The sequence below is a fragment of the Calliphora vicina genome, chromosome 5 (assembly GCF_958450345.1).
Source record: "Calliphora vicina chromosome 5, idCalVici1.1, whole genome shotgun sequence".
Lineage (NCBI taxonomy): Eukaryota > Metazoa > Arthropoda > Insecta > Diptera > Calliphoridae > Calliphora > Calliphora vicina.
Window position 1 is genome coordinate 96,802,044 of NC_088784.1, and position 16,926 is coordinate 96,818,969.

At 27.4% G+C, this 16,926-nt stretch overlaps 2 protein-coding genes across 2 annotated transcripts in view; one reads left to right on the forward strand and one right to left on the reverse strand.

The window, feature by feature from the left end:
- The first annotated feature begins 2,673 nt into the window (after positions 1-2,673).
- Positions 2,674-6,626, forward strand: dgt3 (dim gamma-tubulin 3). Its single transcript, XM_065511889.1, has 7 exons — positions 2,674-2,779; positions 2,845-3,173; positions 3,239-3,416; positions 3,552-3,739; positions 3,804-4,469; positions 4,537-4,714; positions 6,338-6,626. The coding sequence occupies exons 1-7, from the start codon at positions 2,762-2,764 to the stop codon at positions 6,494-6,496; spliced, it is 1,716 nt and encodes a 571-aa protein (XP_065367961.1). The 5' UTR covers positions 2,674-2,761; the 3' UTR covers positions 6,497-6,626.
- Positions 6,627-16,715: 10,089 nt separating this feature from the next.
- The window catches only part of EDTP (Egg-derived tyrosine phosphatase), a 97,052-nt gene continuing 96,841 nt past the window's right edge, over positions 16,716-16,926 (reverse strand). The window contains exon 8 of the mRNA XM_065511178.1: positions 16,716-16,725. Within this exon, the coding sequence (XP_065367250.1) occupies positions 16,722-16,725 (4 nt within the window). The 3' untranslated portion in view covers positions 16,716-16,721. The remainder of the gene's footprint in view (positions 16,726-16,926) is intronic.

Sequence of the window (16,926 nt, forward strand, 5' to 3'; positions counted from 1 at the left end):
GATGCGAGTAGGATATCTATCAAAATAAATATTTTGTAACGCAAGACATACAATTTTTTAATTTTTTTTTGCAAAATCAAAATTTTTTTCCAATATGGGCCCTTTTTTAATTTTTTTTTTTGCTCAAAAGAAAGCCTAGGTCCATTCCTTTAAGATATTTTTAGTCCCTTAGTGGGATGCGAGTGGGATATCTATCAAAATAAATGTTTTAACACAAAAATTGTATGTCTTGAGTTACAAAACATTTATTTTGATATATATCCCACTCGCATCCCACTAAGCGATCAAAACCATCTTAAAGGAATAGGCCTAAGCTTTCTTTATAGCCAAAAAAAAAATTACAAAAAGGGCCCATTTTAAAAAAAAGTCAAAAAAGTTTTTGATTTTGCCAAAAAATCAAAAATTGTATATCTTGAGTTACAAAATATTTATTTTGATAGATATCCCACTCGTATCCCACTAAGGGACCTAAAATATCTTAAAGGAATGGACCTAAGCTTTCTTTTGACTAAAAAAAAATTTTAAAAAAGGGCCCATTTTGAAAAAAAATTCGAATTTGCAAAAAAAAAGTCAATAATTGAATGTCTTGAGTTACAACATTTTTATTTTAATAGATATCCTACTCACATCTTCCTAAGTGACAAAATAGGTCTTAAAGGAAAAGACCTAAGCTTTCTTTTGAGCAAAAAAAATTTTTAAAAAAAAGTCCCATATTGGAAAAAAATTTCGATTTTGCAAAAAAAAATTTAAAAATTGTATGTCTTGCGTTACAAAATATTTATTTTGATAGATATCCCACTCGCATCCCACTAAGGGACTAAAAATATCTTAAAGGAATGGACCTAGGCTTTCTTTTGAGCAAAAAAAAAAAATTAAAAAAGGGCCCATATTGGAAAAAAATTTCGATTTTGCAAAAAAAAATTAAAAAATTGTATGTCTTGCGTTACAAAATATTTATTTTGATAGATATCCTACTCGCATCCCACTAAGGGACTAAAAATATCTTAAAGGAATGGACCTAAGCTTTCTTTTGACTACAAAAAAAATTTTAAAAAAAGGGCCCATTTGGAAAAAAAATCGTATTTGCAAAAAAAAAGTCAAAAATTGTAAGTCTTGAGTTAAAAAATATTTATTTTGATAGATATCCCACTCGCATCCCACTAAGCGACCAAAAGGGTCTTCAAGGATAATATCTAAGCTTTTGTTTGACCTAAAAAAAAAGATTAAAAAAGGGTCCATTTTGAAAAAAAAAAGTCAACAAAGTTTTTGATTTTGCAAAAAAGTCAAAAATTTTATGTTTTGAGTTACAAAATATTTATTTTGATAGATATCCCACTCGCATCCCACTAAGCGACCAAGTAGGTGTTCAAGGAAAATATCTAAACTTTATTTTAAGAAAAAAAAAAAATAAAAAAAAAAGCGTATTTTAAAAAAAAGTCAAAAAAGTTTTTGATTTCGGAAAAAAAATATTAAAAATTTTTTATTTTTTTTTTTAAATATTTTTTTTCGAAAGATCGAAGAAATAGCTATCTATACTATTTGGAACACATTTTGCTAAGAACAATAGGTAATAAGTTACATGGATAAGAAAAAACCCCTGTTTGACCAAATTGTCAAAATTTTACCCCCTATAACTCAGAGAGTTCTCGACCGATGTTGTTGAAAAATTGTGTCTGAGTTACTATCCAATAGAGCTAACCTTGGTGCAAATTTCATCCCGATCGGAAGACATCGATTTCAAAAGTTGGTTCACTTGACATGAAATCCCCCATATATGTATGTACATTGCCCACTTTCAGCGTACAGCATCCTAAATTTATCAAGAACACAAAAAACAACAACAATGCCAAAAGAAACAAAACACCAAAAGAAAAAACAAAATACGCAAGCCAATGAAACCAACACACATCCAAACATACGTTTAATTGTATAAAAAACAACAACAACGCCAAAAGAAACAAAACACAAAAAAAAACAAAATACGCAAAGCCTGCACATCCAAGCCTACGTTTTGTTGCTTTTTTGTCATAGCATGCAATACATTGTGTTTTTTGATGAAATTTTCAGAGGTTGTCTCGGATTTTTGCTCATATCTCCGTTATTTATGGACGGATTTTGCTGATTTTAAATAGCAAAATTCTCGAAAGTATGTCTGACAGAATTGTTGAAGATTTGGATCCCGGAGATATCTGGGGCCTTCAGAAAATTGATTTCAACAGACAGACAGACGGACAGACAGACAGACAGACAGACGGACATGGCTTAATCGACTCCGCTATCTATAAGGATCCAGAATATATATACTTTATAGGGTCGGAAATGAAAAATGTAGAAATTACAAACGGAATGACAAACTTATATATACCCTTCTCACGAAGCTGAAGGGTATAATTATGAAAATATTAATTGTTACTGGGATCTTGTTTGTGAATTAAGCTGGACTAGCGAGTATATCCCATTCAGTGTATCCGTTTTGTACGAAAATATATAGACAGACATTCACACTAGAAAAAATCGCTGAACTAGCATACTTGTTTACATATACAGTGTTGTATTTTATAGTATTAAAAGCTTTCTTCAGAAATACAACTATGGTTCATTAACTAAATGTACGGCAACTCTTTATGCAGTTATTGTTGTTGTTGTTTTACGATATGTCAAATGTTTTGTTATTGTTTTTGAATTTCAACTTTATAAACCGCCTGAATTTGTAAAAATATTTTTGTGTGTCGGTGAAAGAAAACAAATTATTTTGCAAAATATGGGCGACATAATAAATGTAAGTCCCAATACAGAAATATAAAAATTTTAACTTATAATTATTTGTAACATTTCTTCCTAAAGAATATGGAAATCTTTAAAAAACTCAACTTTGACACTTCCAACCAATGGATTTTCTATGATGAACGTTTTCATAAATTCTTTGATTTTTTCGCCAACAACATTACCGATTCCAATATTTTGGAGGAAACTGAAGTTCTAGAACGTGAGGAGTACATAAAACGTCAAGAATATTTACAGCCAATTGAAAGACAAGCACGTATTGAGGAATTGACCAAGGAATATACCGGTTTAATGAAAGACACACAGGAGGATGCAGATGAGTTGACAGAACAACTAGAGGTATTGGAGCAATACTGCAATGAATATAGCGATTTGGTAGAGCAAATGCAGTAAGTTATTTTTAAAATAAATAAGTAAAATAGTTTATTATTATTTATTCTTTGTTGTGTTGCAGAGAAACTAAAGATTTTCTAAATTGTAAATTAAAAAATCAGGAGAAACGTTGCAATGTTTTGTCGAATACTGAAAGTGAGCTTACGAAATTATGCAGGAAAAGGGCGAAACAATTGGAAGAATTAGAAGAAGAAAATCATAAGAAATGCACTGAGGTTGTTAAAACTTTTACGGCAATGGTGAGTCATATAGTCTTCAAATTGTCATATATTAACGTTAAGTCCTGGTTAATAGTTTGATGTTTTCAAACAATTCAATAATAGACTAAAGATATTTTAATTTGATTATACATATTTATATATTGTTTTTTTAAGCACTCTCCCCCTTTATTTATGCATCAATTATCTTTGGATCAGTATTTTTTAAAATGTGACTCCTTTACCCAATACCTTTCACTGTATTTAAAGGATAATTTTAAAATACAAGATTATACCACTGAATTAGATAGCAGTCTCACCGAAAATCATGAAACAGCTGAAAAATTGGAAAAACTAAAAAAATCGTAAGTTCCTACAAGTTTTAATAAAAATTTAAAATAAATATATATTTCTTTATAATACCTGCAGCATGCAAGATTATACTTTGTCCTACATCAAAGAAAAAGCCAAATGTCGTGCCACCCAAAGTGTCATAGACTCCTTAAATCTATCACAAATTCATGTCATTAGTTTAACCGATATGGAACGTGAAACCCATGAACTGACTATAGTAAATTCTCATCAAAATATTGCACATCAGACACTCTTAGTCGATCTCAATATACAAATACAACTGCAGGCCACAAAAACCATAGAATTGATACTTTATGAAAATACTAAACAGAAACTGGAAAGAGCATTAAAACGACATGAAAATGTTGTTAGTTTAACGAAAATTATCTCGGATGCGATTTCCAATGCCGAACTTATATGGATAAGCATACAAATGGATATGGAAAAGAATCGTAATCGTTTTGATAACACCGAACAACTGACAATGGCCACACAACAATGTTTGCAGCGTATACAATTTATGAACCAGGCTACAAATCAACACTCGATAGCCTCACCTAGCCTGGAGTTTATTACCCAATTGTCGCAGCAGTTGGGCAAACATATGCGACAACAGCTACGCTGTGATGTCAAGGGCTGTCTATATGAATACGAGAAGTTTAAACGTTTATTGAACTATTCTCTACAGGGTTTTCTTAATCGTAAACCTTATAATGCAGCATTAGAGAAAATGAAAGAAATGTAAGTGGATTTGGTTTCTATGCTCTGTTTAATATTCTGTGTTTACTTTTTTTATTTTTTAAATTAGCAAACGTTTGGAGGCGATTTTACATCCATTTGTTTATGACAGTCCCGTAAATGTGCCCATGTTCGAGAGTGTCCATTATTTGAGACCTATTTTCAATGTTCAAACTCATCAACAACGTATTGAAAAGCATTTAAGACGTTTGCGTACACAATTTAGAGAAAATGTATCGGAAAGATTGGTAAGTTTTCAAATATTTTAAATACCAAATTTAATTTAAAGTAAATTGCTAAATTTTTTACTGAAAATTATTTTGTAAAAAAAATGTATGTAAATAGTTGGTAAAAACAATTTTGGTGAAAACAAATTAATGGAAAAAAAGTAGGTCAAAAATCGAGGTAGTCATCGTTTTTTGCTTGTTTTTCACAAAATAATTTTCATGTTAAAAATTAAATTCACCAAAATTATATCTCGAAATAAGCAATATTTTTTTCTACTATATTTGGATTAACATATATAATATGGTCATTAACATTTAATCTAATGATAGATATTTCAAAGACCTTTCCAACAACGTATGGGTCAAAATCAGGAAAAATATTTTTTAACCCATAAAATAAAATTATTTTCACTAATAAATTAAAAAATTGTTTTAAAACTATTTGGAAAAGGAAATAGTTTGTCATTCCGTTTGTAATTTCTACATTTTTCATTTGCGACCCCACAAAGTATACATATTCTGGATCGTTATAGATAGCGAAGTCGATATAGCCATGTCCGTCTGTATGTTGAAATCAACTTTCCGTAGTCTCTAAATAACTTACATACATGATTTATACATCAATATGTCGGGAATTCTTCCGGCTCGCTTGCTATTTAAAATCGACAAAATCGATTTGATCTATATCTGGATTACTAAGAGCTAGTTTCTTACTTGTCAGTTAAACTCAGCTTAACACGCTGTTATATTAATCCTGAAATATATTTTGCCGGAATTTAACCAATGATTGTGTTTCTCACTAGTGGATTAATTTTGTTAGCATTGCCATACTTTTCAGTCAAATCACATGTTTATTCTTCAAATTTTTTCATATAAATATGGCAATACTATACATTTTATAAGAAAAAGCAACCGCGTTACATAACTTTTTTTTTGTAAATTTTAACTTTCTAAAAGAAAAAGCGACATAACAGTATATAAAATGTATATTAAAAATTATATTGATGTTAATAAAGCAAATAAAAACAAAGAGCTGCTGTGCTGAATTCTTTATTTTATATTCCATCTGTTTGTGCTTTGGCATTTTATACTTAGGTTTAACTCACCAATGATGCTCAGTTAAACCTAGATTATATAGCATATAAACAATAAGTGAGAAACACAATTTTTAGTTTAATTTAGGTTTAAGCGAAGAATGTAGATTATCTCTATCCCAGAAACTAGCTCTAAGTCATTAATATAGACAATATGGATATCTAATGATATATATTTTAAAGTTCATTGCAACGATGTATATAAAGCTATAGTAAGTTGGACCAATGGGTCAAAATCGGGAAAAATATTTTTTAACCCGAATTTTTTTTTTCATTAAAAATTTTTTTGTCATAAATTATTTTTCCAAAAAAAAAAAAAAATTTTAAAAATTAAAAAAAAAATTTCGAAAAAACTTTAAAAACAAAATTAAAAAACAATTTCGAAAAGAAAAAATTTCCAAAAAAAAATTAAATTTTGTTTACAAAAATATTAAAAAAAAAATTATTTTTAAGTATAATTTGGTGAATATCACTTGTTTGTAAATGGTTTAGTAATATTCCTTACTGCCTTAATTGTTTTAATTAATCTTACTTGTTTAATTAATTCTAGGAAAAAGATAAACTTTGGCGTTATAGTCAATTATTATGGATATGGTTTTTAACTGAACCACGTCGTGTTCTACATGCCATCGAAGAAGCAAAAAAAGCTGCCTCTAAAGTACCACAATTTACTGGCATCAAAGCATTGGGCGGTATTAAACGTAAATAGTTACATTGTCTCTTGCATTTTTATCACACATATCTTTTGTTGTTTTGACATATTTGTTAAAATAATAATAATATATATTATTCATACTTTTGTTATTGAGTGTAATATTGAAAATAAGTTAAAAATTACAAAAAACTAAAATAAAATAAATTATTAGGGAATTCAGTTTCAAATTGTTTTTTTTTTTTTTGTTGTATGTCTTCTTTGCCAACAACAGCTTCCATCTCTAAGGTATTTATAAAAAAAGGGAAAATACTATTAACGAAAATAAGCAAAAAAAAAAAACATCAAAGGGATGTTAAAAAAAACAAACAAACAAACATATGTTTTTACTATGTTTTATTTTGCTATTGATGGACATGCAAAAAAAAAGTGTTGGCGAAAATTTTTACGAATAACCACAGCACAATAATACTGTGGTTGGAAATATAATGGAAACTTTTCAATATATAAGTTTGTCATACCGTTTGTAATTTCCATATTTTTAATTTGCGATGCCATAAAGTATATATTCTGGATCGTTACGAATACCGGAGTCGATCTAGCCATGTCTGGCTGTCTGTTGAAATCAACTTTCCGAAGTCCCCCAAATAACTCACATGATTTATATATAAAATCGAGAAATTCGCCCCATAAATCGCAAATAACCACGACTATCTCTATTTGTTGTTGTTTTTACTATGTATGTATGCAGACATTGTAAAAAAACAATCAAATGCTGTCAGTCTCGCACTAACTTTCATACAGGAAAGTTGTGTGTTACGAAAGTTTTTCAGCAAACAAATTTGTTCAAGAAAACTTTTTTTTTATTTTTTTTTTTCATAATTTAAAAAAAAGGAAAATTACACTCTGATTACTAGAGTGTCCAAAAAACCGGTTTCCGGTTTAACCGAAAAAGTGTGTTTTTGAAAAATCCGGTTTCGATTATTGTCTTTAAAAAAAACCGGTTATGCGGTTTCGGTAAAGTAAAGTATAGTAAATTTTTATTTAATGGAAATTTAGCATTTTTGAATTCTTTATGCAATTATTTTATATCTTTTACGAAATGTTGTCAAATGCTACAATTTTCTATAAAATAAATCAATATTTTTAAAAATGGTATCAAAGTTTTTAATAAATATGTTTGAATGATCTTTAGAAAATATATTTCATTAAAACCGGTTAACTGTCTTACAAAAACCGGTTTGTCAAAAACCGAAAAGTTAAAAAAAACCAAACCGGTGGAGTTTACAAAGATGAAAAAACCGGTTGACCGGTTTTCGGTTTCGGTTTTGGATACTCTACTGATTACACAACAAACACCAGAAAAAAAAAAATTCAACAAAAAAATAAATTTTTGTTGTGTAAAAGTGTAAAAAAATCAGAGGTAATTTTCCTTTTTATTGAAATGAATACCCTTAATTTTTTTTTAAAAAGTTTTTTTTTTTAATTTTTTTAATAATTTTTTTTTCCAAATTTTTTTTTTACCAAAAATTTTCACAATTAAAGAATCAAGCATCTCCTTTGAAATAGTTTGCCATACCGCATCTGATAAAGCTTCCTTCGTGGTATAGTTTTGAGTTCGTATTTTGCGATCTATAATTTCCCATAGGTTTTCTATGGGATTGATATCTGGAGATTGGACAGGGCACTTCAAAATCGTACCTCATTAAATTGTAACCACTCGGTTACAACATTAGAAGTGAGTTTTAGGTCATTATCGAGCTGGAATCTCCAAACTAGGGGCGTATTTTCCTAAGTGTAAGGATATACTTACATATAAAGACATTTAAAATGGATCTGTATCCGATTCCAGTCATAGTATCATTAACGATATGAATTGGACCCACGCCTTGCCCTGAAAAACTGCCCCACACCATGATATTGTCACCGCCCACTTTACTGTCTTATTTGTTTATTCAGATTCCAGTCTCTTTGTCTCGACCAGTTTAAATGCCCTTTGGCAAATTGTTCACAAGCAGAACAGTTTATTTTGGAAATACGATTTTTATTCACGGGGCGATAGCAACCAAGACCAGACTCATTTGTCCAGCGGCTAACAGTTTGAAAACTAATTTTCCATTCTTGATTATTTATATCCTCCCGAGGAATCATTTTTGGGATTTTCTTAAACTATTTTCCTATTATGGGTTTTTTTTGCGAAGTGTGATGGTTATAGAGTATCCAAAACCGAAAACCGGTCAACCGGCTTTTTCATCTTTGTAAGCTCGACCGGTTTCGGTTTTCTTTAACTTTTCGGTTTTTTGAGAAATCGGTTTTTGTTAGACTGTTAACCGGTTTTAATGAGATATATTTTCTAAAGCTTATTTAAACATATTTTTGAAAACTTTTATACAATTTTTAAAAATATTGTTTTATTTTATAGAAAATTGACAATATTTCGTAAAAGATATAAAATAATTGCATAAAGATAGAGCATTAAGAATCAAAAATTTTAAATTTCCGAATTTTTAGTACACAATTCTCAACATATTTCTTATTAGCATCCACAAATAAAAATAAATATAAACCGGGTAACCGGTTTTTTTTGAAGACAAAAATTAAAACCGGTTTTTTATAAAAACATACTTTTTCGGTTAAACCGGAAACCGGTTTTTTAAATTTGCCGTTTTTTTGGACAATCTAGATGGTTAGTTTACTAACCACCGTGATAAAAAATCTTGAGTTACAAAACATTTATTTTGATATATATCCCACTCGCATCCCACTAAGCGACCAAAACCATATTAAAGGAATAGACCTAAGCTTTCTTTATAGCAAAAAAAATTACAAAAAGGGCCCATTTTAAAAAAAAGTCAAAAAAGTTTTTGATTTCGCCAAAAAAAATCAAAAATTGTATATCTTGAGTTACAAAATATTTATTTTGATAGATATCCCACTCGTATCCCACTAAGGGACCTAAAATATCTTAAAGGAATGGACCTAAGCATTCTTTTGACTAAAAAAATTTTAAAAAAGGGCCCATTTTGAAAAAAATTCGAATTTGCAAAAAAAAGTCAATAATTGAATGTCTTGAGTTACAACATTTTTATTTTGATAGATATCCCACTCACATCTTACTAAGTGACAAAATAGGTCTTAAAAGAAAAGACCAAAGCTTTCCTTTGAGCAAAAAAAAATTTTTAAAAAAAGGTCCCATAATGGAAAAAAATTTCGATTTTGCAAAAAATTCGTATTTGCAAAAAATAATGTCAAAAAAAAAAAAATTATTTTGATAGATATCCCACTCGCATCCCACTAAGCGACCAAAAGGGTCTTCAAGGATAATATCTAAGCTTTTGTTTGAGCTAAAAAAAAAAATTAAAAAAGGGTCCATTTTGAAAAAAAAGTCAACAAAGTTTTTGATTTTGCAAAACAAGTAAAAAATTTTATGTTTTGAGTTACAAAATATTTATTTTGATAGATATCCCAATCGCATCCCACTAAGCGACCAAATAGGTGTTCAAGGAAAATATCTAAGCTTTATTTTAAGAAAGAAAAAAGGGCCCATTTTAAAAAAAAAGTCAAAAAAGTTTTTGATTTCGGAAAAAAAATATTAAAAATTTTTTATTTTTTTTTTTAAATATTATTTTTCGAAAGATTGAAGAAAGAGCTATCTAAACTATTTGGGACACATTTTGCTAAGAACAATAGGTAATAAGTTACATGGATAAGAAAAAACACCTGTTTGACCAAAATGTCGACCGATCTTGTTGAAAAATTGTGTCTGAGTTACTATCCAATAGAACTAACCTTGGTGCAAATTTCATCCCGATCGAAAGACATCTATTTCAAAAGTTGGTTCACTTTACATGAAATGCCCCATATATTTGATTTTTATGAAATTCACGTTCAAATGCAACGTATAAGTATTAACGGATTCACTCATAAAACTATATTACGTATACGCAATCATGCGCTGATATATGAATTCTCCCAAATGATGAAAAGTTTAACTAATAATTGTTATACCCTACACCACAATAGTGAGTAGGGTATATTGGGTTTGTGCAGATGTTTGTAATGTGCACAAATATTGTCCCAACACATTAAGATTTTTTCGTACCCAGAAACTGTCTCTAAATTCACTAGCATAAATGATGAATTTGAATTGTTTTCTTTTTGTGTAAAATGTTAAAAAAATTCTTATATTTTATGTTTACCATGTGTGAAAATGTACATATTTTTGTTAATGTTTGTGTTAAAACATACATCAATACATACAGTGAATGTCACTTAAAATCGTACACCATCGTAGTCAAATTTTATTCATTAGTTTTAGAAAGTTGATGTTTTGGAAATATTTTAAAATGCTATTTTTATAATGTGTGTGCTTTTACCTATTAGAAAATTGGGTATAATTTTAATTGCCCTTATCCACAAATAAAAAAATTGGGTAAGACTGTCAGTACCCAGAATATCAACGCTTCATTTAAAATCGTAAAGGCACTAAAAAATAGCAAATGATACCCTACAAAGTATTATGATTATTTAATATTAAATTTTTTTTAATTTTTAAAGTTTTAATTATAATTTAATATAATTGTACGAATTTAAGTGAAATATGAATTTTGTGATGTTCTTTAATTTTCATCAATATTTTTTTAACGAATTGAGGTTTTGTTAACTTTTTTGTTGAAATACATATTTTTTGTTCCAATTAATAAAATTACTTTTAATTTTTTATATAATCACCTATTATTGCCTGTATAATTTCATAATATTTAAAAAAAAAATATGTTGTACGATTTTGAGCGACACTCACTGTATAAAGAAAAAAACATAAACATTTTAAATAAATTTTCCATCGAAAAGCTAATTCAAATGGAGCAAAATCGTAAAGTAAAGAAACCAAAAGGAAAGAACATTTTGAACATTAGCAACAAAACCCCATTAATGGTTGTGATCAAACAACGCGGCAAAACTGATACAAAAGAAAGAAGTAGCTGCAGTCAGCTATAATTGCAAAAACAATCAACAGTTGGAAATAAAATATACATACATATGTGTGTTTGTACGTAGGAGACACTCGGAAATATACGAGTGCCATTGAAACGAAGTTAAATCAACGAATGGTACTCGTTTCGTTTTATTTCATATTCAAGTTGAATTGTAAGAGTTTAAGTAGTATGAGTGTAAGTATGTATGTATAGTTTAAGAGTATGTAAATGTTTTAATTTTTAACTCGGATTAAAATACCGAACATTTGTTTGTTTCTGTTTCTGTTGCTGTACAGTGTGCATGATAGTAAAATAAATGTTAACAAAACATGTAAATATGAATTTATCTGTTGTTAATTTATTTGTTAACCTATTTGTTTTTGTGAGTGATTTTCGGAAGTAGGTCTTATATGGGATTATTTAATTATTATTTTAATTTAAATATGTCTTATATGGGAGCTATGACTAATACTAAACTTATTTTTGTTGAATTTTATTCGGATACAAACATTTTGCAAAGATTTATGCTTGTTAAAGTGGGCCATATATGGGAGCTATGACCTATTATGTGTTGATCGTCATGCGTTTCAGCGAGAAGACCCATTGATGTAGAAAAACTGGGAATATCATTATAATTCAAAAATTACAGTTTCGGATAAACTGAATTGTCATAAAATTCTTACAATAACTTTTATAATACATATTTGGACTATTTTTTTGTTGTTGCTAATTAAGCCTGTAAATACTGCTCCACTGTGTTTTGCTATTGTAATTGTTTTAAAAAGAAGACAAATAAATAAAGATTCTTGGTGGTGCTGGTGTTGTTCTTGTACTTTTGATTTTTGAATTGTGTGCTGTATGTATTGCGACTTTATACTTCCAGCGGGAAAAAATATGCAGTAAAGAGGCCTTTCTAAAGGCCTTATTTTGCAGACACAAGCACAACCAAAAAATTCAATTGTTTCAATTTCAACATGGCTTATTATGGGGAGACAAGGCCTTGTATACTCGCTTCTATTAGAGGGATGATATAAGGACTACTTAAGAAGTCATATTAGAAGGTATTCCGATTAAAATTTTTGTATGAAAAACGCTCAACAATTATTAAAAACAAAGTGATTTTCATACAAAAATGTATAAATTGTTTTCATTTCGTGTTTATGAAGCAGACCCTAAATATTTTTGTTTGATTTTGAGTAACCCCCTGTCTATACTTGACAAATATTTATCATAACAATAAATGACGTTTGTTGTTAAGACAAAGTTGTCTGAGCAAAATCACTAACAATTTTGTCTTAACGAAGCAATAATACTAATAAATGGTGACTATACCTGACAATTTTTTATCTTGACAACCATTTTGACGTTTATCATGATATAAATTTATCAGGTATAGACAGGGGGTAATAATAACAAATTCTAGAAAACCTGATTCAGTTAAATTTTTGTCTGTTTTACAAAAAATATTTGTTTGAAATTGTGTTGTAAATTCAATAAATTGTTTTATAAAATTTGATATTTTTTTAATAAAAAAAAAATTATATTTGGTTTTTTTAAATTTTTGCAAAATATTTTCTTTGAATTTATAAATTTTGTTCCGATTCGAACAAAATTTTATATGATTCTGTAAAATACAAATTTTTTTAGAAATTTTTAGGTTTCATGAAACGATTAATAATAAAGAGAGCAAAATAAATTTGATTATAGAGAGTCAACATATAGAATAATTGCAAAACCAATCATGTTTGAATTTTATATAATGGTTTGTTAGACCCTATTTTGCAAAGCAATTTTGAATGTGTATGAAGTTTTTTAGAAGGAGAAACTAATATTGTCTAGAATATTTTCAGCAAGAAGGCAGAGTATAATGAGTTTCGTGTCTTTTAGAATGTGTAAACCGATCTTTTAGATGGCCTACAAAGTGAAGTCCTTGCATTTTTTCTCACCGGACTATTTTGCATAATTGTTATTGCCAACATGCTTAAACAAACTCACAAACACACTCATCCACATTTTGATTATCTTCACACATACACTTGTTTAAACACTTACATTTCCACACACACACACACATTCCCACATTCAAACTCAAGATCCTGTATGAAGGACATTTTGGTATAAAAGCCGTAGCAGGATATGCAACAATTTCATTCGTTTACCAACAATGGTACGGTTTCTCTCGATTTGGTTCGGTTTTTGTTGGCGCTTTACAATTTGGATTAATATTATAAAAGAAAATCTGTGTTAAAAAGAACAACTACTAAACGGTTTAATATATCGTTGTGAATTTAAATAAATTAAAAAAAAAATAGAAAAAATATTAGAAAGTGTTTGTGAAGAGGATATACATATATACATAATCTTTGGACATTTATTTTGTTCCTTAATTTGGAATTTATGAATGAGTATGTGAGCTGGAGTGTTGCTTGTTTGTTATTTGATGTCTGCCATTAACCTTCCTTCATCACATTGAAATGTTGACAATTTTTTTTATGAATGAATTTTAAGATTCAAATTTAAACTCGCAAGTGCTTTTAATATTAAATGTAGTGTAAATTTATTAATAAAACATGACTGTAGTTTTCATTAAAATAACGGAATAATTAAGCAGAGATTTGTTTGTGCTCATAATATCAAATAATATTTTATAACAAGTGAAATGAATTCTTATTAAATTTTAAAAGAGAAAGAAAATCTTTAATAGAATTTAATTAAAATAAGAGAAACATTTTTTTTTAATTTAAAGATAAATTTAAGTTCAAACATTTTTAAATTTTGCAGTTATTAAAATTTTTAAAACTAATAAAAATGAAAATAAACAATTAAATTAAAATAAATATTAAAAATGAATACAAAAAGTAACGAGTTTAAGAAAATTAAATAAAGACAATTACAATATTTTGAAATAATTTTCAAAGAATGCTTTTTTATTAATATGTTACCGTTATAATAACGTTATCGTTAAAATACCAATTCAGCTCAACTACTGGCAACTTTAATATATAATATAATATACAATTTTAAATTATAGTGATGGAAATCGTTACCAAAATAATCCAAAATAGTTTGAATTTGGTAACCAAACATATTTCATTATCAAATTATTAAATTTTCTTTGTAATATAAACATAATCATAGCTGTTAACAAATACTATTTGTTTTTAAACATAGGACGGACAATTTGTTCTAAAATTATTTTTGATTGGAAATATTTTTTTTTAATTTTTAGTACCATAACTTCAATCATCAGATTATATTTCGGAAAAAATGTTGGTCTACTATCAATATTTTAATGTGTTACAAACGGAATGACAAAATCAATTCACTCAAATTTTGAATGTTTCAAATTTATTTAAAAAATTGTTTATTAAATTTCTTGGTTTATTACGTATTACATACGTCTAAAGCTTATTTCGTCACCTAAAAAGCAAAACAACGTATCATCAAATAATTCGAAACGATTTGTATTTTTTTTTTGTAAAATTTCATTTTTTTTTTGAAAAATTTACGATTTTTTAAAAAAAAAATTGGGGGCTTTAAACGGTCTGCTATTAGGTCGTTTTGTCATAATGTCGAAAAATATTTTTTTTTGGTTTAAACAAATTCTTGTTGTGCTGCAAACAAAAAAAGTGTTATTTTATGACAAACCAATAAACATAGTTCTAAAAGTCTTATTAGTTTATAACTTTTTTGTTTGAAACCCAACAAAATTTTATTTAAACTAAAAAAATATTTTATGACATTATGACAATACGACCTTATAGGCGATTTGAATCGCCCAATTATGATTATGTAAAAAATGTTTGATTTTTACAAAATTATGATTTTTAAAAAAATTTAAAATTTTTTGTGGTTTATGGAAAAAATTATGATTTTTTGCAAATTTTTTTTTTTTTTTTAAATTTTCGATTTTTTGTGAAATTTGAAAATCATATTGAACGACTCAGAATCACTTTCGGAAGACCGATAATAACTCGCCCACATGAATGTATCAGAATTGATAATTTTTTTGTTTTTTTCAATTTAAATTGTGGATTAATAACGATTTGTAATTTTTTTGTAAAATTTTAGTCTTTTAAAAAATTTACGATTTTTTAAAAAAAATTATGATTATGTAAAAAATTTTTGATTTTAAAAAAATTTAAAATTTTTTGTGGTTTATGGAAAAATTTATGATTTTTTTTGAAAAATTTTTATTTTTGCAAAATTTTTTTTTAAATTTTCGATTTTTTGTGAAATTTGAATCATATTGATTTTTGTCATTTATTTTTAAAGTTCGGAAATAAAGGTTGTATATGACCTTTACGAAAAAAGTAAATTTTATGAATAACTCATCTTGATTACTTGTGTTTCTTCTAAAATGTTATCTGATAAATCTCTCTCTCAGTGATATAACACATAAAGGATTTAGGCTGTGAATTTGCCATTGAATGAAATGGAACCCGTTATTTTCGGTCTCTGATTTATATAGATTTTACACACAAAACACCTTATTCGAAATCTATTTTATAAATTTATAAAAGGTTTATGAAACAGAATTTTGATAAAAGTTGGTTATGAATAAGGCCTAAAGTCTTCACAAATAACTTTAATATACAAATACTTAAATTACACCCAAAAATTGTATGCGGATCGATTCATAATTGACCATAGATCCCCCATATAAGAGGCTCATTTCCAAAAATCAGTCACGAAAATAAATTATTGAAATTTTAAAAGATAAATGTTCTGAACTCAGTAGTTGTTTTAGTTTAAATAATTAGTTATTAGTAATTAAAATAACATACAAAATATAAAAAAACCCTATTAATGCTTTTATTTAAAATAAAAAATATATTTTTTATTTTAAATTATAAGTTTTTCATACAAATTTGTGTTGATGATACGTTATTTTGGTTTCAGAACACAACAATTCAAAATAACATAAGACACATAGCGTAATGATTACTTTAAAAAAATATAAAATATTTTTCTAATTTCATTGAAATTTGTTTCAATGTTTTCATTTTCTATAGTTTTTTGCTTCTCTTGTAAAGTTATGAAGATAGGCGAAGATTTGTAATAGATTTGAGTTTAAGAAATACTTTGTAATGTAATTAATGGATTTGAGTTAATGAAAAATTGAATGATACAATAAGGAATTAATTCTGTGAGACATATTTAAGCAATAAATAAAATATGTGTAAATTAGGGTTTATCGTGAAATGTCTTTATAAGTTTTCTTCTAAAAGTCATAGTCATATTTTCGCGCAGATTAAACTGATACGTTGTAATTTGTTGTCAATCGAATGATTAGCAACAGCAAATTAGTTGAGACAAAATAATTACAAATTAAATAACCTACGTTTTGTCAATGTGCAAAAACAAATTAATTTTGTATTAACACATATGAGCGAAGAAACTTCTCACGCTCGTCTTATGAATTCCAAACGATCAATTATAAAATTGTTGTATTTGTATATTTCACAAATTCTAAAAATATAAGCCATAGAGTACACGCAAAAATAAAAT